This window comes from Xenopus laevis, chromosome 2S (assembly GCF_017654675.1).
Source record: "Xenopus laevis strain J_2021 chromosome 2S, Xenopus_laevis_v10.1, whole genome shotgun sequence".
Lineage (NCBI taxonomy): Eukaryota > Metazoa > Chordata > Amphibia > Anura > Pipidae > Xenopus > Xenopus laevis.
Window position 1 is genome coordinate 37,785,823 of NC_054374.1, and position 26,100 is coordinate 37,811,922.

At 37.9% G+C, this 26,100-nt stretch overlaps 1 protein-coding gene across 1 annotated transcript in view; it reads right to left on the bottom strand.

Moving 5' to 3' along the window:
* The window catches only part of LOC108709346 (collagen alpha-1(XXVI) chain), a 228,445-nt gene that overhangs the window by 18,937 nt on the left and 183,408 nt on the right, over positions 1–26,100 (bottom strand). The window contains exons 5-8 of the mRNA XM_018249106.2: positions 8,815–8,962; positions 7,562–7,600; positions 5,901–6,008; positions 5,248–5,391 (exon numbers count right to left, since the gene is read on the bottom strand). Of these exons, the coding sequence (XP_018104595.1) occupies positions 5,248–5,391; positions 5,901–6,008; positions 7,562–7,600; positions 8,815–8,962 (439 nt within the window). The remainder of the gene's footprint in view (positions 1–5,247; positions 5,392–5,900; positions 6,009–7,561; positions 7,601–8,814; positions 8,963–26,100) is intronic.

The following is a 26,100-nucleotide window of genomic DNA, read 5'->3' on the forward strand; positions in this document are numbered from 1 at the left end:
ACTACAGCAGTGGTGGATACGGAATATATTATTGCTGCTTGAAAAACGTCACTCAGGTGGTGTTTCTGGAGACGGTATTATTATTGATATTTAGACAGAATGTGAACAAGCTCACACAGCTAAGTGGCAGTGGTTTGAAAATGAAGAACACACTGGGCAAATAATGCCTACAAGGTCAACGTATACACTACAGCAGTGGTGGATACGGAATATATTATTGCTGCTTGAAAAACGTCACTCAGGTGGTGTTTCTGGAGACGGTATTATTATTGATATTTAGACAGAATGTGAACAAGCTCACACAGCTAAGTGGCAGTGGTTTGAAAATGAAGAACACACTGGGCAAATAATGCCTACAAGGTCAACGTATACACTACAGCAGTGGTGGATACGGAATATATTATTGCTGCTTGAAAAACGTCACTCAGGTGGTGTTTCTGGAGACGGTATTATTATTGATATTTAGACAGAATGTGAAAAAGCTCACACAGCTAAGTGGCAGTGGTTTGAAAATGAAGAACACACTGGGCAAATAATGCCTACAAGGTCAACGTATACACTACAGCAGTGGTGGATACGGAATATATTATTGCTGCTTGAAAAACGTCACTCAGGTGGTGTTTCTGGAGACGGTATTATTATTGATATTTAGACAGAATGTGAACAAGCTCACACAGCTAGATGGCCACTGGGCAAATAATGCCTGCAAGTGCACTACTATTGGTGCACTACTATGAAGAACAGCAAACAGCACTGGACACCTTAAAGAACAGTAAGATAAGTAAAATAAAAAAAAAAATTATATGTATATTAAAAAAAAAAATATTCTCGGGTTGGTGCTGCTGAACTACTAGGAGCAGCACAGTAGCACACCAGTCCCACTCCCCAACACTGCTAGACTAATAGCACTTGGCTGTTAAAGTAGCAAAGTAAAACAACAAAAAAGAAAATAAAAGCAGTCCTTACAAGGACTATTGGGTTATTACAGCAGTCAGCAGATGAGATCAGAAGAGATCAGTGCCCACAGCAGGCAGCTACATACAGAGCACTGCAGTAGAAGGTAGATTACTAGCCAGCAAAGCTACCCTAAAATGTCCCTCAAATCCCTGCAGACTTCTGTCCCTCCAATACAGAGCAGTATCAAGTAGATTACTAGCCAGCAAACTTACTATCAACTGTCCCTCAAATCAGTGAAATCACTAGCAGCTCTCTCCCTACACTAGCTCTTCCAAGCACACACAGGCAGAATGAAAAAACGCTGCAGGGCTTCAGTTTATATATGGAAGGGGAGTGGTCCAGGGGGTGTGGGGGTGGTCCAGGAGGGAGAGCTTCCTGATTGGCTGCCATGTATCTGCTGGTCTGGGGTGAGAGGTCAAAAAAAAGCGCCAGGTAAGGCGAACCCAAAATGGCGAACGTCGCGCGACGTTCGCGAACTTGCGGCGGACGCAAACAGCCGATGTTCGCGCGAACAAGTTCGCCGGCGAACAGTCCGCGACATCCCTATTCTCATTCAGTTACCTATAACATGAAGCTTTTTTTTCAGATGTAAACTGGATGCATTCATGAATACTTTCTATTAAATATCAGTTCTACTAATGTTTTTTAGAATTCCATTATTTCATCTTGCTCATCTGCTCCCCTTCAGCTAATTTATAAGACAATCTAAAAATTCATCATTTCTGTTGTCTTTTGTACTGATGGATTACAACCCAGTATATACCAAGCATCCACCTTGAAAATGTTGACATCATGTGTACATTGCCTGCATAATAATCAACAAATGGGACTGCATTGCCGACAACATTAAGGTGTCCCATACTGGCATCCATTTTTATTTGCCATTCTTTGTGGGTTGGCTTGGTTCTCTTCACACTTTCCAAAGAGTCTCTTTTTGCAACTTTTTTCATCCGGTTTTCTTAAACACACATTAGCATTGCTGTAGTGCCACTAATCTGACCAACATATCACTAAACTATTAACTCTAAGCCAAGAAAGGGCCTGACATTAGTACTATCCCTAAAGAATGGAGAGATAATGTTTTACAGGAAGGATGTGGAACTTAAGCTTTTCATATTTAAATCATAAGTGTATTAATGTGAGAAAACATGAATCTTAGTTACAGTATGAAGCTTTCTATTACATATCCTTTCACCCTATGCTTAAACTAGCATTGCTATTGGGACAAACTTAATACTTTTCAACAGAGGTTTCAAGGGTAGTATTACTGGGAAAATATAGTACTACTTATTAGGTGAGCTTCATAATTCCCTCTGGCAATTGTTGAGGAACCACAATAATATTTCTTTTTAAAAGCCGTCATTCAAAGGGTTTTAACTCTTTCCCTGCTATCACTTTGCCACTTTAAATTAGGAGAAAGAACATTAATTCAATGTGTTTTTCCATTTGTGAAGCACAAAAGTCTGACAGGGAAAAGAATTCATCACAATAAACTATAACATAGTGTATTTTATGAAACTTCTAGAAAAGTAATTTAAAGGGAATGTCAATCCAAAAAATAATGTTTTGCCTAATAAAATAAAATTCTCTGACCCGATGGCCCAGACTGTTGATACAATGTAAGACAAGTCAGCTGATTAACAGACCTGTCTTTACTGGGGGAACTTTAAAGACCCCCCTACACTGGCCAATAAAAGCTGCAGACAGACTGAGTCGGCAGCTTATTGGCCAGTGTGTTGGGCCATCCGACGGGCTTTCCCGATCGATATCTGGGGAAAGTTGTCCAGATGCCGATTAGGGAGGGTAAAAAATCCTAGGGCCCACAATCGGATCAGTCCGATATCGCCCAGCTCAACGTGGGCATATCGGGGAGAGATCTGCTCATTTGGCAACATTTCCAAATGAGCGGATCTCCCTGTCTATGGCCATGTTTAGCTTGCCATAGATGTTAAGATTTTTAAAAGATCTTTTCGATATCATAAGACCAAACTTATCTTGAAACGATCATTTAAATGTATAATTTGTTCATCAACTAAAAAGACCATTTCAAGCGATATTGTCTAGTTGAAGCCTGGAAAGCTGTGGGCGCTTTACAGTGTAAGAATGGACCGGTGGGATACTGGGAAAAAACCCAGTGGGCCCTGGTCTTCATGGGCCCCATTATTCCCAGGACTCGCACCTCTGCCTGGACTAAGTGTCGCTCCCTCCCGTCTGGACTGTCAAGAGGTAAAGGGTGTGGGGTGGGTGCACACAATGGAAAGAGGACACTGGGATGAGGGGTATTGACTTGCACTAGGAGGGCCTTGAATTCACAGCCACTGTGGGCCTTGAAGGCCCCAGTCCAACCCTGGCCCTTTAATAATGGCTTTAATGTGTTCCATGGCTCAAAAACAGTTAATGGTGCTGCTCCAGCAGAAATCTGCACTGAAATCCATTTCTCAAAGAGAGACAGATTTTTTTATGTTTAATTTGGAAATCTGACACGGGGCTAGACATATTGTCAGTTTCCCAGCTGCCCCAAATCATATGACTTGTGCTCTGATAAACTTCAGTCACTCTTTACTGATGTACTGCAAGTTGGAGTGATATCATCCCACTCCCTTTTCCTCCCAGCAGGCTAACAACAGAACAATGGGAAGGTAACCAGCATTTCTTACACAAGATAACAGCTGCTTGGTAGATCTAAGGACAGCACTCAATAGAAAAAGCCAGGTCCCACTGTGACAAATTCAGTTACATTGAGTAGGAGAAACAACAGTCTGTCAGAAAGCAGTTCCATCCTAAAGTGCCGGCTCTTTCTGAAAGCACATGACCAGGCTAAATGACCTGAGATGGTTGCCTATTATTACAACTTAAAAAAATACACTTGCTGGTTCAGGAATGAAATTTTATATTGCAAAGTAAATTATTTATAGTGTAAACAGTGTTATTTAAAATATAAAAATCATGACAGAATGCCTTTAAACAAATAAGGGATTGTTTGTCCCTATATTGCCAACTACATCACCTAAATCATCTTTGTCTGGCCAATCTTACACCACTCTCTTCTGATTCTCTGAAATTTCTGCTAATTCATTATGCAATTTTATATGGATCAGATTTTACCTGTCACCTGTATTTTCATTGTGAAAACTTCAAATTAACTACATTCAAGTTGGATAACTACTGTATGGTACCTCAAAAGGGTGGTGGCCCCATAGTGTCTAAGAAAATGTTCCATTGCAAAAAGTCCATTTTCTTTCATTTTGTGAATTGTTATAATCTTTTTACATTCCACTATTTCTATTCTGACAACACAAGGGGCAGATTTATCAAGGGTCACTATTCAAGTGAATTCAAGGGAATTTTCGAAGTAAAAAAATTCAAAATTCAAAGTAAATTTTTGGCTACTTCGACCATCGAATAGGATACTACGACTTCGAATTTACTTCGACTTCGATTCGAAGTGAAATAGTTAGAATATTTGACAATCGAAGTACTGTCTCTTTAAAAAAAACTTCGATTTCAATAGATCGCCAAATTAAACCTGCCAAAGTGCTACGTTAGCCTATGGGGACCTTCTAATGCATTTTTCTAAGTCTTTACACATCGAAGTAAAATCGTTCGATCGTACGCTAAAATTAGGGATGCACCGAATCCACTATTTTGGATTCGGCCGAACCCCCGAATCCTTTGTGAAAGATTCGGCCAAATACCGAACCGAATCCGAACCCTAATTTGCATATGCAAATTAGGGGTGGGAAGGGGAAAACATTTTTTACTTCCTCGTTTTCTGACAAAAAGTCACGTGATTTCCCTCCCGCATATGCAAATTAGGGTTCGGATTCGGTTCGGCCAGGCAGAAGGATTCCGATTCCGAACCGAATCCTGGATTCGGTGCATCCCTAGCTAAAATCGTTCAAATCGTTCGATTCAATCGATTTAATCGTTCAATGGAATGATTTTACTTCGATCGTTCGATGGCCAAATTCGGTGAAAAATCCTTCGACTTCGATATTCGAAGTCGAAGGATTTTAATTCGATGGTCGGATTTCGAAGTATTTTTTACTTCGAAATTCGACCCTTGATAAATCTGCCCCTAAACCTATAAACAGCAAAATGGTGCATTTCACATGCAGTCAAGTTATGTGAGCTCAGATGAAACAGAGAGATGAAGGCATATCTATAAAAGCACTGGTGCATGGTAAACAGCTTGTGAAAGTGCTCCAGGGTTTTCAGTTTTATCTTAACAGAGTTAATGAATATAGGGATGTGCTTAAATAAAGAGAAAAAGATTCACAATTGACTTACTTTCTCTTTCTGCATTAGGCTGCAATGAATATATCACTCCCTCTTGAAGAGAAATGGGTATGCCTGGGGGGCCAGGAGGTCCTGGGGGGCCAGGTGGTCCTTGATTTCCAGTTTCTCCTGGAGCTCCTTTTGGTCCAGCGGGCCCTGAAGTGCAATTAAGACCAAAATTATGTTTAAAGGTATTACTGATGTATAGATATAGGATACAAATAATGTTTGCTCCTCCTCTACCAAAATCAAGTTACAGAAGTAATTGTTCACATTGTCTCGAAGCTCCACTTGGCGTATACAATTTTTGTAATGCTATCAGGAATTATAAGACATATTTAATGGTATTGCTTATATTTTGGTATATTTCTTCCATTGTCATACAGTATCTCCATTTGTTCACTTATGAAATATAAGAAAAGGACTGGGGACCCTCAGCACCCCAACAACTGAAACACCAAGCTTAGCAAACCCTTTCTTGATAAATTTATTGGATATTTTCTTTTATGTGCCATGACATTCCCCAATTCTTATATCTGTAAATTGAATCCAAGGTCTACACTTCCTGTATACGTTTTCCTGCTTATAACTTCAGCTTTTTAATGAAATGGTTCAGTTACAATTATGTGACAATTTTCTTTTAAAAAAAAAATCAAGTTTCTGACCTGGTGGACCTGCTGGCCCACGTTCCCCAGCTTGTCCACGATCCCCTTTGAGTCCTGGCAAACCAATACGTCCATTTGAACCTGGTGGACCCGGTACTCCAGGTATGACTGTATAAATGCAAAATGAAATAATTCTATATTTGTTATTTTGTGCTTTTGTTCCAATTCCTGACCGCAAAACCCTCTGAAACTGTTGTGTGCTCATTTGTTATTTCGATCATAGCTGTTCAACTGCAGGCCAGTGGGTCAGGTGTGGCCCTCCAAGAGATTTTTATGGCCCCCCAGACTCTTCAAGAGGTCCAATGACCCCTTTAGATGATTTCATCATTTTATTATAATCTGGCCCTTGAAATGCAGTATAATGAATTATTGGCCCATGTTTTTGAAACAGTTGGACAGCACTGATTTAGATAAAACCATTGTTTTTGCAATGAGCAAAGAAAATAATAGAGTGATAAAATTTCCTTAAGGAATATTCATGTAAAAGTCCAGATTTACAGGGAGGAATATATGACAATTTTAAAATGAATTTTGCTTAATATATTAGAATACTTATATAGTAAATTGGGAGGGAAAAAAACCCAGGTTCATGTTTCTAAAGAATCTACAAGTACTAGACAATAAATGACAATCCTGGCTTTCTAAAATAGTAACATCAATTGAAGAACATGTAATAAAGAATTAATATCAATAAATTCCACACATCACAAATGCTACGAAATCTTAATAAAAAGGAAAAACATTTCAATTTAAATCTTTTGAATATACCTAAATGGAATGGAATATGGGGACAATTTAATTTTATATTAGTTTTAACTATGTTTTCTGTGAACTAAGACAATAATGATAGTTCTAGATATAACCATCTCTTTTCTATGCTAGATCTATAGAATTTGCAGCCGGGATTAACAATTACATGCATTGAGTTATTATAAAACCCCACCGAACTTAACGTGTTTGGTTGCTCAAAGCACTAAAACAGATTTTAAAGAATTGACACATTGATCGTCTTTGGTAGTTGTGTCAGTGCTTTCTGGACTGAAGAAAATGTTCTTTATTTTTATTAATGGGAACAATACAAACACTCTGGGAACGTTGGGTTAAATTTTAAATAAATCTGCTGCATCTGTTTTAATTTTTTTAAAAAAAGGGAGATGCTTTGCTGCATCTAGGCCTCTGGCTGATATCTCATTTTGGAAACATCAAACAAGTTCTCCTCAATAATTCTTGCCTGGCAATATCTGCCAAAGGCAGAAAATTTTTCCTTCAAAGGAATGAAATTACAAATGGGTGAACCCCAGGGCTTTCCCTCATGTGCCGTAGGCCTTTTTAGAAGTTCTATGGAGCAAACAAATAGGGCTCATTTATACAGTTTAGCTTGGCCACAGTCATTAGCATGACAACCCAAGCACTATCTTGTCAGTTTATATGCATCAGCTGGGATCATGGGGAAAAAATCTTCATTGTGGATAAAAAACATGGCGATTTCATCCAAAATTGTACTTTGTACATTGCAGTGTGGTAAGTAACCCCAATGTATGAAGCAATTTGAATTAGTTGTGTTTCTATAACATTCACACTACAGGCATAGAGCTGTGGACTGTACTTTATAGTTATGTCAAAATAAATATATAAATACATAATATTTCTATTTCTTTTACCTCTTGTTCTCTTTTCTTCATTATTTTCTCCCTTGGATCCTGTTAAATTACAGTGACAGATTAATTGCTGATATTTGTTTCAAGTTTTCATGACCCAGATTTTTACATATGCAATATAAAATGAACATTCATTGCAATCAGAGAGAGTGTGTATTAGGTGTCATTTATTACAACTGGAGGAAAAGTGCAAAATCAAGAGTGCAAGGATGCCTAGGGAAAGTCCTGTGGATTCGGTTTGGTGTTCTGCCGAATCTTTTACAAAGGATTTGGGGATTGGCCGAATCCTAAAATAGTGGATTTAGTGCATCCCTAGAGAAAACCAGAGTGCCTGGAGGAAGATTATGCAAGGACAGCAGCTCTGTGATTTGAACTACCATCTTGTCTTAAAATAATATACTTCTATTACCTAAGTAGAACTAATATTATTATTCCCTGAAGAGAATTTCAGAATTCTCTTAAAGGACAATAAAAGACATTTATTGTGTGAAAAAAGATTGCTGTGGCTGAGGGCTCTATGTATTGCAAAACCTCTATTCCAGGGATCTGGGATCTTAAGTTAGACTAATAGGGGTATATTTATCAAAGAGCGAAGCTAGAGATCTCCACAGTCCACTAGAGTGAAATACTGCCTTTCTCAATTAATTTCTATGGGATTTTTAAGGGCATATTTATCAAATGGTGAACACATACACGGGCCAATAAGTTGCCGACTTGGTCTGTCTTTATGGGGGTCTTTACACAGAACAATAAACTCCCAGACTCTACAATATAGTTCACAATCTATCTTAAGCGCAAGAAATTCCTGGGAAAGAAAGGCAAGATAGTTATTTTCCTAAATTTATTAGCACTCCCCAGTGAATTAGACTTTCCCTGTCCTTTGAAACCAATAATAACATTCCATAAATGGTATTGTATAAACAATTTATCTTTCTAATTTATACTTTTTGTTAATAAAGCCAGCAAAATCCATGCTGATCTCAAAACAACTAGGGTTTAGTTATGCAGGCTGATCCTGTTGTGTCACACACATAGAAGGGGAGGAAGTCTCCTGTGGCATATCTACACAAGTAGGGAAAACAACCTGGGTGCTTTTAGCCTGAAAGGACCCCTTTTAAAGTATTAAATCTACTACTATAGGAAGTGTGATGTACTAGCAGTACTATGCAGATGATCAGTTAGTAACTCGCAATGCCACAAACACATAAGACATATCTTTACTTTATAAAACAACAAATAGGGTTCCAATGTCTCACCTGCTGGAGGTTTCAGTGCTTTCCTAAATTTGATTCCAGGGCTCAGGAGAGGAATAGCACCAGGCAGAAAATCATCATTCCATGATGTTGCTTCTCTTGTGATCAGCAGATCATTGTCTGATTTCTCAGCAGTCACAAGGTTGATTATCTAGATAAGCATTTTTAAAATAAAAAAAAAATCAGAACTCACTACCAATCTTTTTAATAAAAAACATGACATTTTAATTTAGCATGAAAAAAAAAAAGATAATCGATTTAGTGAGAAATATAATTATTCAAGTGCAGTAATCAATGCATTGAATTAATTAGATTAAATATTGCTATAAATGAAGAGATGATAGCTCACGCAGAACCGAAAAGACATATCTGAGAAATGCTATTGATAAAATAAAAGGATTGATCAAAAAGTTGTATTTATAAGAACCAATTTGCTGATGAAGTACATTCAATAACAAGTCCTCTGTAGTTTATACATATCTTAAGGGGTTATTCACCTTCCAAACTATTTTTTCAGTTCAATTGTTTTTAGATTGTTCACAAGAAATAATTTTTTATTTCAAAATGTATTTCAGTCTGTCAGCTCAGTGATCCAGGAGCATTCTGTACTGTTACAATTTAGAGCAATTACAGAGTCAGTGACCCCCCCGCCCTACCAAGAAGCTTCAGAAAGACATAAGAAGGTAAAAAATAAAAATTAAACTTCAGTATAAGTAAAGAAAATGGAAAGTAATTGGGAAAAAGCCATTGTTTCTGATGACCTGGAAAACAACTGAACTAAAAAAATTGTTGGAAGGTGAACAACTCCTTTAATAAGACATTTCCAGAGAGGCATAAGGAATGAGTTAAACTTTTATGATGCCTTACATATTTCCAAAATTTCAGAAAAGTCTTGCTGGACCTATTGTTCTTTACTACATATTTCAAGATTATCTTTTATAGGCAAAAGACCTGCCTCTCTGCCATGGGGTCGCCATTCTTTCCTATCATGCTCAGACTTTACTTGGAATAAGTGTAAAGGGAAGCCTTGAATAAATTTAAGGGAACAGTACACATAAACCCAGTGGACAACAATACCGAGGTCATGTAGATGTAAAAGTCAAAAAACTGGCACCGACTGTTACATATACATCTAAGAGGTGGGAAATTTAAAACAGAACTGAAGATTATCAGAACTCTATGTCACCAGGTTGAAACAGCCATAGCTGAGTCAAAGGACAAGGAATACAATCATCTCAACATAGTTCTAAAAGTTTGTGGATACCGGGGTTTTCTCAAAGCATAAACAATGTCAAACATTAGACCAGCAGGACACAGGGGGAAGACACACAATATAACACAATAGTGTGACACACTATAGTCATTCTACATGACGTTGTCATTTTGAAAAACTTTGGAATAAGCCAATTAAATACTACAATGGAATACTGCATACCATTCCCTGTGTGAATTAAAACATTCATAGACGTTTATCTGTTGCTGTTGACTTCACAAAAAAGATAAAAAAGGTTTACATATCATTAAACATAACAATTTCCCATTTCAGTTATTTTTTTCTGTGGCTAATTTACCATCTCTAAGGGATAACATTAATAAAGGTATGCAAGGAAATCTCTTCTGGTTTTAACAAAAAACATTTTGTACACTGGTGCACCATGTGAGCTGTGTGATGCTCAATCTGTATTTATTAGTCCCTATTGCAGTCTTAATACAGTATATATAGTGGATATAGGGCAAGAGTGAAATGATGCAAAGGGTCCTTACACTGCAGGTAAAATTGTATTAATCTCTAAGACAAAAAAAAGCGTCTAAGGTCTGACGCGGTTCATGTCTATGCACATAGACACAAAACGCGTCAGACCTCAGACACTTTTTTGTAAATCAGATGTGGTAATAAAAATAATTTTTTTTTACCCGTGATTTGGAAGTGAGCAATTCTTAAAAAGTCCAGGAGAGAGCTGCTACAACAATTGTTGTGCAATATCACTGAAGATGTAGCATAATAAAATGTCTTTAAACTGCATGGATAAAAGATCAAACAGCCCACATATCGAGTATCACTTGCAAGAAGCTGCACCATAGGTTTTCCATATGGTAGAAATAAAAAAGATGACCTATAATTAGGGCTTAGCATATCATGAACAGATGCAATAAAAGAACACATGGATATCAATACAGACCTGGTTATGAAAGCAAAGCTGAAAATGAAGGTTATGATACCTATAACTTATGTCTTTCCTTATGTGTTAGTTGCAGTTCATTTTTTTCTTAAAACAAAAGAAAAATCTAAACGGCGGCTTTTGATTTTTAGGGTATGGGACATAAAAATGAATTTCTTAGAATATACAAGCAGATGCGTATTAATGAAAACATCCATTCTTTTTTATATTGAAAAAAAGCATCAGTGATAAGATGCTTAGGGGCAGATTTACTAAGGGTCGAAGTGAATTAGAGGGAAATTAGAAATCCAAAGTAATTTTTTGGATACTTCGACTACGACTTTGAATTTACTTCGACTTCGATTTGAAGTAAAAATCGTTCGACCATTCGACCATTCGATAATCGAAGTACTGTCTCTTTAAAAAAACTTCGACTTCAATACTTCACCAAATTAAACCTGCCAAAGTGCTATGTTAGCCTATGGGGACCTACAACCATTTTCTAAGTCTTTACATATGGAATAAAAATCGTTCGATCGCTGAAATCCTTCGAATCGTTCGATTCGAAGCACTTAATTGATTTTATTCGACCGCAGGATTGCCAAATTTTCTGAAAAAACTTCGAATTCGATATTCTATGTTTTTTAATTCGATAGTCGAATTTCGAATTTTTTTGTACTTCGAAATTCGACCATTGATAAATCGGCCCCTTAATCTATAATATTCTACTTTTATAAAATAAACAGTTATACATTATACAGTAGTTTTGAAATAGATTGGTTAAAGTATTAATTGATATTAATAAGTGCTAATGACCGGCCAGCTTTGCTGTGTTCAGGCCAGTAGATATCTGTAGTGTGTGCACTGTTGTATATCTGTAGCATATGTGATTTTGCTCTTGCAGGTTGAGTTATTGTATTTCTCTTTCCACTATTACCAGTAGGCATGAAATGTTGGCATCAGTGAAGGTAGGGTATTTGTTGCCATTTTTCTACTCATTTGAATTGTGTTAACATGATGAACACTAATGTAAGGACATATTTTTAAAAATTAATGTATTTCAGTACCATGGAGAGCAGAACTGGACTTCCTTACTCCGGTGTACAATGGCACAATGTTCATTGACTTTCCTCTGCTGTCATTGATCTCCTTACGAAGCCCCTATTTATTAGTGTTCCTAAATGATATGAAGATTCATACCAAATGAAATAAAAACATGATCTGTCTCTACTGGCCTGTGAGATCCTGGATTGCAATGACCCAGGGTAATGATACTACATTAGTGTCAAATAATTTGCTAGCTTCCCTCTAAAGGATTTAATATACCATATGCTGATATGCAACAGGTCTTTTTTTAAAGAGGTTACTCACCCTGATCTCAACTACTGGTGCCTTAAAACAATTACCTTCCCATTTGCATATATCCTTGGTATATTGGTATTAATGACTTGTTTATTATTATATATTGTCACATTGTCACTTTCGTATAGAGCCCGGTGTGTTTGCAAAGGATAAACAGCAAAGGTCAGAAATGAGTTTTTATCTCTGGCATTATTTTGTGTTTTTTCTCTCTAAATAAGTTAATAAAAGATAGCATATCAAAATCAAAGTAAATTCGATCAAATTCGAATCAAAGTTTTTCCAAAAAAAAACCTGGAAGTCCACCAATTGACTCCAAATAACTTCTAGGAACAGCAATTCGGCGGGTTTTAGATGGCGAACGGTCAAAATTAAATGGTCAAGATAAATTTCGATATTCAAATTTTCTAATTTTTTTCAAATAGAATTTGGACTATTCCCTAGTCGAAGTACACAAAAAATACCTTGAAATTCGAATTTTTTGAATCTGAAAATTTACCTCGACCTTTGATAAATCTGCCCCTTAATATTTCCAGTGTAAATCTGCATGGAAATGTCTAATTTCCAGCACAAATTTCTAGCTTGTGTTTTACTTCATAACCTTTTGGGTATGAGTGAGCAGCTCAAAATGTATTTTGCCATAGTAAAGTTAACAAATGGCCCATTTAGTAAGGCAGGAATCCCATAATCCCACTGCCCATAACAACTAAAGGTATGGAAGCAACATGTTATACACTTGGTAAAATCAAATTTTTTTCACGTTTTTTTTTTATCTACAAGTTTCTTAGAAACACATTCTATTTCATATTTCTGGCTGTTAGGGAATATGTTCTTGTTATTCATACTTTGCTTCTTCATAAAAAACATACTACACTACCTGATAATACTCTCCCTGTAGGTATCTCTGGAGCTGTGAAATCTTGGATGACCTAACAACATTTGATTTTCTAAAGCATGGTCTAAGATCCCTAGAAAAGGAGAGGAATAACTTATAGGCCTGCAATTAATGTTTTTGGCATTCCTGCAGATCAAGTGCTCCAATGATATCCACTAACACCTCACATCATTACAGACATTTTGGAGTGTGTCCAGTCTACTTGTTCTTTATACCTTTGAAGACATCTGCATCCATTAATCAGTATAGTCTTCAGTGATTGCTAGATTTTTGAATAGCTGATCTATCCAGAGCGAGCAGATACAGTACGTCTATTGTGACATCTCTCTGCAATACAGTGATTCCTATAAATTATTTCCATGATGATCACTATATCAGTCTAAGATTATTTTCCATATATTGAATTGTTTCAAAAGGGAGAAGAGAGCGAATTGTGTAATACATGCATCCAAAATGTGATAGAACAATTGCAATTTGCCTCACATAGTTATCACGATCACTATATAAGACTCCCCCAATGGAATCATCTCTACTGAAATTACAATAGAGGGAGAAAAACTATGCGTCAATGCGGATTTTCAATACGATTTTCAAAGCTTTGGGGAGGCTAAGCAGATTTTCATTACAAGGCAACTCTGCATCAGAATCATCATGCAGCATTGGCTTATTTTCTAAAAAGATTTGTGACAACCCCAAAGCTGAGTTTCTCAATATCTTGCAGAGCACACTGAGCATGTGCGAAGTCACCTACAATCACAAAGCACGAAAATTCCTCGATCGTGAACTCCTGCGACAACTTTGAAGGCCTGAATCATTACTGATAAACAAACATTTAGGTTGGTGCATTAAGTTCAGTCTATAAAGTATATTTTGGACCATTTAGGCTGCTAAATATTAAAGGAAGATCATGCTGATATGCTGCCTGAACCAGGGGACCAAGGTGATGCCAACATTAAATTGACTGAAAATATGTTAACAGCATAGGAATAGATAATCCATTTTCATTTTAGTTTACTAGTGTATCCTTATCTTTGGCAATTAATACTGTGTTCATTTCTAAAGAATGAGCAAGGAATGTTTTCTGAGAACAGTACATTGTCATATTGAGAAAAAAAAACATGGCACACAACTGAATTTCACATCAGGGACACAAATCACCAGCAGACAAATGTTATTTTTGGTACAATAACTTCTTGCCTTTTTTTTTTTTTTTTACATTTTTCTCTGTGATTTTTTTTTATAAACTCATTTCATCCCAGAGCTAAGAAAAGAAAGACATTTAGAAGAAGTGTGCTCACTTATGGACACTCCTCTGGTGTTCCAGCTGAATGTGTGATCAACAAACAGAGTTCTTGTTACTCTGCCATAAATCTGTTTCTCCGCACGAGGGAACCTTTGAACTGTTTTTCCTTTTACGAGAGCCTGTTAGACTGAAGCAGATTTGATACAAATAATAGAAACCTATATAGAATTATCCCTGTTAAGAATTTTAGTATTTTTGAAAACTTTACATAGTGACAGTGAAATTTGATGTCTGGAACGGTCTAATTCCTAAGACAGACGAATGGCTAGTGTCAGAGGGTTGATAGTTGTCACCCCCGCCCTCTATGACGCCATAACGCTATATGGCCTAAGGCAGGATGGACTTTAAGGGCTAATGGTCTACTGTGGACAATGGTCACTCATATAGTTTATACTAGGCCATACAAATAAATGATCTCCACTCTGTTACTTAGATTCCAGAGTGTCAGCATAGTGTCAGCATGTCTCTTATGCCCTTTTGCAGAAGTGTTGCTCAATAGTTGTCTGTACCACAATGGCTATGTTTAGCCAACAGATGTTTACGAGGCTGTGGACAGTTGGAACCAGAAATCTCTTATGTTGCAAAACTGCACATCTTACAGGAATGTACAAATATATGCCAGTAAGTCTCCTCGCCGGACCATGTATGGTATTTCCGTGAACCCCTTGTCACAATTACTGTAAATGCCTTCTGAAAGCTATATAACGCTTGGACCAAGAGGTGGGTCTTTGGTAAGTCCTTGGCTGACATTCTGTGTGTTACTCCAACACTGGAGAAAGTCTTTAACATCAAAAGTCAGCGGGGAATTCTTCTCCCAAAGAGACGTTGCCCACTCCAGTGGCTTGCCTTCCAATCGAGACATCACATACCCCACCTTGGAACGCTCGCTTGGAAACTGTGTGGGTTGGAACTCAAATTGAATTTGGCATTGCGTGGCAAATCCCCTGCAGGCTTGTGGGTCCCCACTGAAACGAGGGGGAGGTGGAATGCGAGGCTCACCTGTCGGGTAGCTTGTGTTCGTGGGGGCTGCCGCCATGGGGGGATCCCCAGTAGGTGGAGCAGTGGAGGACGCAGAAGGCACTTGAGCCAGCAGGACATCGAGTGCTTGCCCAATGCGAACCTGCTGGTTTTCGTAGTCCTCCATGCGGGATGCCAGTCCGCGGAGCGCTCGTCCGACATGAGGTGTGGCTTCCTCAGAAGGATCCATGGCCCAAGAATAATGTCAGGGAGCCGGGAGCTCCCTCCAGGGAGGTTGTCTGGATCAAGGAGGAAGCCCTCTTGAGGGAACAAGGTCGCGGTATCCAAAGGGTTAAACGGAGAATAGTCAGGATCAGGCAAGAGTTCACAGGCAGGCAGAATACAAACAAAGTCCAAAGTCCAGGCAAAGGGTCAGGATACAAGGCAGGAACAAGATTAGGCAATAAGGCACACAGGAAACCCAGGATATGCTTCAGGAAAGTAATCCTATTCTTGGGCGCCATTCTGGCGTCTAGTTGGCGTTTTTATTTTCAAATTTGGCGCCATTCTGACGTCATTGACGCTCTTGCGCCGACGTCGGCGCGCTGACGTCATCGCCCGGCGCCGCTACCCACGTGGCAGCCATGGGCGCCGCCATTTTGGGAGCGACGCCGGCGAAGATGGACGCGCCGCCCGGAGCTCCTGGGCCTGCTCCGGAGCTCCTGGGCCTGCTCCGGGCGGCGATCGTTACACAGTTGTTTCACACTGAAGTACTTAATGGTGCATTAGACTTACAGCACCCTTTAAGAGGAAATCTAGTTCATAGTCCAATTAATAACAAGAAGGATTCTGTTTGCTGGTACTGTCATAAAAACTACAGATGAAGCCACTTGGATTTGTGAGTTAAATGCGTCATGACTCAGGGGTAATTGAAGAAACTGTGTTATCTTAAGTCATCTTAACTCATTTAATGCATTTAACCTTTTCATTAGCATACCAAAGCTCCATTGTTCACAATGGTGAATGCTTTAATTAGATGGGTTGTTATGACACAGTTTTCTGTGTTAAATGAGATAAATGGGATATCTGTGTTTAGTTATTCTGTGTCAAACAGACAAACCAAAGTGGCTGCATCTGTACATTTCCCAGAATCCTCCGTTGCACAATATTTCAGATGCTCAACTTCTCTCACTGTTTTGTAACTTCCTCTTTTGTCAGGCAGCTGGCTCAGGAAATTTTAACCACAGCAAATATTTTTAACTTTACCATTTCATACTCATCTGTATTTTTTTTCTGTATCTCCTGCATCTGGATTTTTTTCACCAACATGAAGGTAAACTTGATGCAGTTTGGATCCATACCCGATTTACTCATTGGTACAGGTTAAATTATTTTCATTGTTCTCTAGCCAGATGTGAATCTATTATTTCATATTATTGTACTGCATCTGCAGTACAACAAGAGGGGAGTATTATATTGTGGGTTATGTACAACAAGAGGGGAGTATTATATTGTGGGTTCTGTTGTTGTTACTATATTTTCTAATTAAATAAGTTTCAGTTAATAAAAATGCAGCTTATGTGCTTGTGCCGCTGCTAAAAAAAAAATTCTTCCGTAATCTTTGCACTTGTGTATCTTGCATCACAAGTCTGCAAGTGTAAGAAAATGCAGAAGTGACTTAAATGTATTGTTGATTTTATCTGATAATCAGTAATTTCACTACCAAATTTGTAGAAATAAATGATGCTACTAAAATGGGTCTATGTCATTTTCATTTAGGCTAAAAATATAAAAATATATAGATACAAGAGAGAACTTGTTAAATGTTTTTCCTGGTTATGATTAATCAATATTATTTTGTTATAAGAAGGAAACAGTACAGGTTGTATTTGATAGTTTACACAATTACATTTTCGATTCTGTTACAAATTTGCAAATATCACTGATCTTAAGTGGAGTTGTATCTTTGTACCATCCCACTTCCAACAACACAATCACTGGCAGCATTTGGTTGGATTTATTCCCAGTTGTCCTGTCAATTCACTGCAACAATCCTATCAGGTGTTGTGGACTCTCTCCATTTGAATTAAGCACAAGAAAACGAACGTCCTTCACTCATATCATAAATGTACAACCACTTCTCATTACTGACAGTTCATACAGTAGTTTCATTAGAGTTCTTTAGCTAGTACATTAGATAAGTCAGTATTACCAGAACACCAGATATTGTCACATTGTCTCTTTGTTTCCAGGTTGGTGATCTGAGCAAAATTCCATCAGTAGCTGTTGAGATTATTCCAATCCATTCCAAATAGAACAACTATCATTGATCCCACCACTCATTGAAAGAAACTCTGCATACATACAAGAGTCATTTCAAAGTTTGCCATTCATATCTGTGATGCCTTTACATTTTTGCCTATCCTAATATCGAAACCATGGACTGATTATGAACTCTTAAAAAAAAAAACTGTACAAAGACTGCTGCATTGACTGAATACAAGTGACTGTTGAATATTTCTTCATATGCCTATCCACCGCCATGATGTCTCTCTGATTGGACTTTCCCCTATAATGAACTGATGGACTGATATTGAAATGGGTTAATTTTAAGGTTTAGATTCATACAGTATTGAATGTGATATAGTTAAATTGTGTGCAATTTATAAGAACAATGGGAATGTGATAATGTAACATTTTCTCTATATGTTTAGTTTTAGATTAGTTATGAAAACAACAAAGGTAAAATTGTATCTGGTTCAAAAGTTTTTAGAAGGGAAGTTTCCTGCAATTACTTATTATTGTATTATTGCCCCAGGTCCTCAGCTCTATATGTACAGTAGCCGGTTGTGTGTAAACAGCACTGACATAGAAAAAATGATAAACCCCATAATAATAGAATTCTGTCATGTGCTAATATTAGTATTGAGTAGAATCTAGATTCCAAGAATAGTCCCGCCCATAATGTTAAATCTATAAAAAAAAAAAATATAAATCTTCTCACCGTCATAAACTAAGCTCTATAGTTAGTATAGATATGGGTATATAGAATTTGTGTGAAAGTAGGGAGGGGTGTGTGTATGGATGCTGGGTTTTCATTTGGAGGGGTTAAACTTGATGGACTTTGTCTTTTTTCAACCCAATTTAACTATGTAACTATAAACATAGAGGTTGTTCAAATAAATAGAGTAGCTGACCAAAATAGTATGATTTTAGATTAGTATGTGTTTTGATAGGAAAAAGAAGGTTGTACTCATATTGTTTCTGAAATGTTTGTTGAATGTCATATAGTCAAAGTTTTAGAGCTGCAACAATAAGTGTAATCTTTTTATAAGAACAGTTCAGTTATTCCAAATGATTAGGTAAAATTTTATAGCTGGTTAAACAACTCCATTGGAAGTTTCATTAAGTCTATCCATGTCATCCTAGCATTAATACTTGGTCTATATTTCTCCGTTAGAATTTGTGCTATAAGCACCTCCCCCCAACTTCTGCTTTCATTTGATTTACATCTATAAGATAAAGCTTTTCTCAGCCATGTGTGGGGAGGTTTGAAAGAAAGAAAGAAAGAAAGAAAGAAAGAATAATTTTTTACTTTTCAATAGTAATGAAATCAGTATTATATTAGTCTCTTATAACATGTTACATGTATATTGTATATTCTTTGTCATTTTATAGGGTTTTCTGTTCCCAACTGCACTTAACCAAGTTATTTCATGAAACAGGATGTATCTGTAGCTCCCTAGCTTCCTGTTTTTTCTTTTCACTGATTTCAGCTTTCAGCTGCACTTCTGTATTGGTGCTGCCACGACAGTTGAACTGTAATTCACAACAGCGTACACCACTGTCCCATTTATAATAGACCTCCCTTGTTCCTGGGGGTCCTCTCAGCACTCTTCCTGTGCCTGTAATTACTAATGTGAAACATATTTAATGTTTCAAGAGAGGAATGACAGTGAAATTTGATGTCTGGAACGGTCTAATTCCTAAGACGGACGAATGGCTAGTGTCAGAGGGTTGATAGTTGTCACCCCCGCCCTCTATGACGCCATAACGCTATATGGCCTAAGGCAGGATGGACTTTAAGGGCTAATGGTCTACTGTGGACAATGGTCACTCATATAGTTTATACTAGGCCATACAAATAAATGATCTCCACTCTGTTACTTAGATTCCAGAGTGTCAGCATAGTGTCAGCATGTCTCTTATGCCCTTTTGCAGAAGTGTTGCTCAATAGTTGTCTGTACCACAATGGCTATGTTTAGCCAACAGATGTTTACGAGGCTGTGGACAGTTGGAACCAGAAATCTCTTATGTTGCAAAACTGCACATCTTACAGGAATGTACAAATATATGCCAGTAAGTCTCCTCGCCGGACCATGTATGGTATTTCCGTGAACCCCTTGTCACAATTACTGTAAATGCCTTCTGAAAGCTATATAACGCTTGGACCAAGAGGTGGGTCTTTGGTAAGTCCTTGGCTGACATTCTGTGTGTTACTCCAACAGCTTACCCAGACAAAACTGTTATGTTGTATTATGTATGAATAAATTGCCTGACTATTACTAAAGGTTTTCCTTTACTGAGTTTTGTCTTACACGAGGTCAAAAATGGTACTACTAAAAATACCATCAATAGGGCATAAAGAGACATACTGTATATCAGACACATATCAAGAGGTCATAACAAAATATATTTCATCCCATTGTTATCAAGGTGGTAAAATATGATTATACCTAAGCCTAGGGACAATGGGCAATGTACTGCTCTTGTGACCCTTCTCTTTTATGAGGAAGGGGGGTTTTACAGCTGATCTATGGTCTATGGATTATGTTGACAGAGGGACGAAAAGAAGAAGAGAAACAACCAGTGTATGACATGGAAAACCTCATATAGACACATGCAAGTCAGACTACCCTGCCTGAATCTTGGCGGTTGGCGGTATATTATCTTATAGCCATTACTTCAAACAATGCACTTCGGTTATCACTGCTGATTCTGGCCAGGCCACTATCTGCACAGTGTTTACATGTTCCCCTTCTGTCTATGTAGGTTGCCTTATTGTACATGGTTTTGCTCTCACACACTTAAAGCACACAGGCAGGTTAATTGTCACCTTATACAGTGTATAATAATAAGAGCATCATAATTAGGGATGTAGCGAACCGCCAAGTATGTGTTCGCGAACGCCGTTCGCGAACACCGTTCGCGAACACCGGCAAAAAATGCGAACAGTTCGCGAACTGTTCGCGAACTTCGAACATCCGAAAATCGTTCGATTCGAACGATCGAAGGATTTTAATCGTTCGATCGAACGATTTTCGTTCGAATCGAACGAAAATCGTTCGATTTTAGCGATCGAATGGTCGAATGGTCGAACGATTTTGACGCGAACGCCTATTGGCGAACGTCGCGCGACGTTCGCGAACTTGCGGCGGACGCGAACAGTCGAAGTTCGCGCGAACTAGTTCGCCGGCGAACAGTTCGCTACATCCCTAATCATAATGTGTCCAATGCTTAAAGGATCCACCATACAACAGATCTGAGAAAAGACAGATGTATAAGACAATGGGGCGCTGAAAGCTAGCGACTTTTCGATAACCATACTTCTTCAGTGTGAGCATTTCATAGTGAAGATTCACTAGCGTTCGTTTATGCCTAGCTAAAAAACGCTAGTGATCTTACACTTAGGTCAATTTGAATTACATTAAAGTTGTATGGACGTCTTTATTAGAGATGTTGGTGCAAATGCTTGAAGTGGCCATTTTTTTATTACAAATGTCCCAGGAACAAAAGAGATATAATATAATTGTGACTTGCCACTAGCCTGCACATGCACTTGTATGGGGGAATTAGCATTTGGTAGGCAGGTAGTATAGGATTCGGAGCTTAGAGACAGGAACACCAAGGCTTCGGACAAAGGTTTATTAAGCACTGGGCATTCCCAACAAAAAGGCAACAAAACACAGTTCAGCAACTTCAATGACAAAACCTTCAGGGTACAGTTCAACAACTTCCCTGTAAAACATTCAGGGGTTTCCCCCCCTTCTGGTCACTCACCATCAAGGGAAACTCTCACCCTCTTGAACTTCGGAGTACAGTATTTGGGCTTTCACTCAGCCCTGCTGGCCTTCCCTCCTGAGATTCAGACTCACTAGCCTCTGCCAGTCCTTTCTCTTCCTTCCCCCTCTAGGGATTTAGGCTCCAACCTCTGGAACCCTCTTGCAGTTGAAATGCACTCTTTTATATGCATTTTCCTTCAAAACAGTGGTGTTTTCCAAACACCCCGTCACATAATATAATGCTTTACACATGAGCCCACTGTAAAATGAATTTTCCATGGCTCTTAAATGTCTGGGGAAAAATGTTAGCCCAAAAAAGTTTGTTAGGACTTTTGCAGGTAATCCTGCTTAAAAAAAGGAAACTTCGCCAGCGTTTTTCGACTTTAATGTATTTTCGGCACACAGGATATGATGTAAATGACATAAGATTGAGGAAGACGTAGCTTCATTTCAGCAGTTCGCCTGGTCTGAGGTGGCGAGGTCAACTCTGGTGAAAGAGGTAACATTCAGTAAAATCCGAACTTTGGTGAATTTGCGGAACAATGACCAATTGCCTGAGTGAAAAGTCGTCTGGCGATAGAGTGCAAACGAACGCTAGCAATGGTCTCTTTTGCTAATGAATTGTCGCCTGTGTCTGTTAGTGAATTGGCGATGTCCCTGCAAATGTGATTTCCGGCAAAAGTTGCTAGCGTTAGCCACTTCGTCCATTAGTAAATCTGCCCCAATGTCTCGGAGCTCAAGGCATGCTCATCAGCACAGGTATTGTGCAGACTCAAATTAAATGTCAAATCCAAAAAAATATTTCATATAATAGCTAGTTAATTTGCCATGGGTCTTTAGGCTCTGGGGTTATTTATATTAAAAGAATGTCGTGGTGACTGGTAAGTATTACTTGAGCGACAAAAAAATGCCTAATGGGTTAATCTTAGCTAAGATGATGGTAGAAAAAAACCTTACATAGATTATGGGGCAGCAACATTTCAGGAGTTCAACAGGAAAAATCATGAATGACCATAGAGAATAGCCATGTAATTTATACAGGTGATATATTTCAATAAGGCAGGTTGAACAATGGACTTGGTTACAGACCTTAAGTATATCTATAAAGAAATAAGTTTAAAGGAACCCAAAAGGCTTTCATATTCTCAAAAAGGAAAAGTAGGAAAAGTAAACATTCATTTTCATATGAAGCTTAGCCAAATGTCTCATTAGAGACTCCACACAGACCTCATATTTTATGTGCAGAATGTTTTTAGGGGAAGCAATAATTAGAGCTCTTTGCTCTTATGTTCAATGACTTGTTGTAACCCCCACAGATGCAATCAGAAATGTGTCCATAAATTGACAGATATAAAATAACGAATACTGGCTATTTTCTAAAATGTGTGTCTAGGGGGGACAAGTCGTTCTCTAAGCCTGGAGAGTGACTCCATTGTCTGATCCAAACATTTAATCATAAAAGAAGAAACTAATGGAACATTTCCTAAGATATCACTTATAAAATCATGTTGTTTTCTTCTCCAAATTATAGTTTTTATATCCCATTTAAAGGGAAAGTTTACTCTCAAGGGAAATATTTTTGTTTTCATTTATGTTGATGATCAAAGCATGTTTTCATTTTTGAATACTACTTTTTTAGTTTCATTATTTATATTTATGTATTGCATGTTTATTCCCTGCTTCCTATAGGCCAACATTAAGGATATTTGCTTCTTGTCCCAGAGCATGTCTCAAGATCCTAGAACTCCTTGCTGCAACATGTTTACAGAAGGAAAGGCTATCTGCCTAACACTACACTTTAATTGCCCCACAATCAGCCTGTTTTCAGAAACTGCAGTATTGACAAACTGGAATGCCAAGGGGCCACCAGAAATCTTATATCATAGGCCAACTCTCTGAATATTTTTCCTCTCCTTATTCAGTTTCCTTATACTACTAGTCTCTTTGCTTTATCTTTTGTCATCTAGCATTCTCTCAATTCCTCCTTTCATACAGAAAAGAGAAATGACAAACATATAGGAATACAAGCAAAATGGTTGGGTGAGCTGGAGGGCCCGCTGACACCTGGTACTTTGATGGGCAGTCTGACACTGCATGTTAGGGAACATGGATTGTAATGTAATTTGTACTGTATGGAATGATGAGGTGTAGCTCCACAATAAAATGAAAAAGCAATATGTTTTAGGTCAATGCTTAAAGGAACAGTTCAGTGTAAAAATAAAAACTGGGTATATAGATAGGCTGTGGAAAATAAAACATGTTTCTAATATAGTTAGTTAGCCAAAAATGTAAAGTATAAAGGTTGTAGTGACTGGATGTGTAACGTAATAGCTAGAACACTACTTCCTACTTTTCAGCTCTCTAACTCTGAGTTAGTCAGCAACTTGAAGGGGGGTCACATGGGACATAACTGTACAGTGAGTTTGCAATTGATCCTCAGGATTCAGCTCAGATTCAAAAGCAAACAGTTATGACCCCCCGACTCAAGTCATTGATTGGTTACTGCCTGGTAACCAATCAGTGAAAAGCAATAGAGCTGCAGGAAGTAGTATTCTGGCGATTATGTTAGAAACTCCAGCATTTATTTGATTTCCCACTGTGTTCTTATTCCTTCAAACTTGACTCTTGATCTAGAAGTATATTACATCCTAAGAAGTATACTTCTAGATCTATCAGCTGCTTTTGACACTGTGGATCACCATCTCCTCCTCCAGCTCCTCCATTCTCTTGGCCTTCATGGCACTGCCCTATCCTGATTTTCCTTACCTTACAAATCATTCTTTCAGCCGAGTTCTCCCAGAGCTCTGTTTAGACTCCATATTCATTTCTCTCTGTACTTCTTCCCTTAGCAAATTAATCAGTTAATCAATTCCTCTCCTAAACTCAATCCAGAGCTCTTTACTCAGGTCTGTATCTCTACTTGGATGTCCCAGGGCTACCTTAATGTGAACATCTCTATGATATGGTTATCTTTACCCCATCCAACACCCATACCATCCTAGAAGTGTCAAAGTTAGTAACTCCATTATAACCCCATCTTCTCAGGCACAGAGCTTTAGGGTTATCCTTGATTCTGCTCTATCCTTTTTCACTCTTCATCCCCAGACATTTACAATATCATACAACTTTCCCTATTGGAATATTTTCATATCACACAATGATTATTGTAACTGCCTATTAATTAGCTTTAACTACCTGTTAAATAAACAGTAACACCCAAAACTGAAAGTGTATCAAAGTAATGCAAATAATATACTGTTGCCCTGCACTGGTAAAATTGGTGAGTTTGCTCCAGAAAGACTAATATAGTTTATATAAACAAGCTGCTGTGTAGCCATGGGAGCAGCCATTCAAAGCTGAACAAAGAAGAAAAAGCACAGGATACACAGCAGACAACAGATAAGCTCTTTAGTATACAATGGGATTCCTCACAGCTTATCTGTTATCTACTATGTATCCTATGCTTGAATGGCTGCCCCCATGGATACACAGCTTGTTTATATACCATAGTTGTGTTTCTGAAGCGAAAACACCCAGTGCAGGGCACCAGTACATTATATTGTCATTCCTTTTAAACACTTTCATTTTTTGGTGTTACTGTTCCTTTAAGCTTTCCTCTCACCTCACCCATTATGAATACTGCCACTCCTTCTCGGCCATGCCACACATTTTATGCTCTGGCTTCTTCTACCATTTAGAATAAAATTCAAACTAATGATCCTTACATTCAAAGCAGTCTAAAACTCTGCCCCTCTACATCTTTAAACTCATCTTCAGATACTCGCCCAACTGCTTGTTTTGCTCCTCTACTGACCTTCTCCTCAACATCTATCTCATAACCTCCTCACATGCTTGCATTCAAGACTTTGTAAGAGCTGCGCCACTTCTCTGGAATTGCCTCTTGTATTGGTTGTTGGTTATTATTTGTGATGGATGTTTTTTTGGATGTTTAATGTATACACCCATTTATTGTACAACACAGTGTACTATATTGAGTCATGTCAAGAGTGAGTTTATGGAGTTTATTATTGTTTTATAAATGATAATAATATACTTTAGCTCTCATCATAGGTACAAAAGCATATAACCACTGATACAAATGTGTAGACAGCTGTAATGTCTGTTTAAGAGAAAATGATTGTAGGGTAAACCAAAATTCTAAATAGGGTATATTTACACTTTTCACCAATAAAAGTAAACACTGCAAGACAGTTCTGATAAATAGGAAAGGAGAAGAACTATAGCAGCTGTGCTTCATCACAGTGTGAAACAAAACTCTTCTGTGACATGTAGGAAGATTTATCATCTGACTTTCTTTTTGCATGAGCCAAGCAAGGATTCTTTTGCTGACTTTCTTTTTCTTTTGTGGCAAAGCATGACAGACAGTAAACTATATGATGCTTAGATTTTAAATGCCTGTTGCTATTCCACCATGGAACAGAAAATGACCAAATGCTATAAATCTTCTCTGAAACACCAGACATAATATTTTCATTTAAGACAATGCAATTGCCATAGGGAACGTCATCAATATATATTTGCCAAATAATTGCT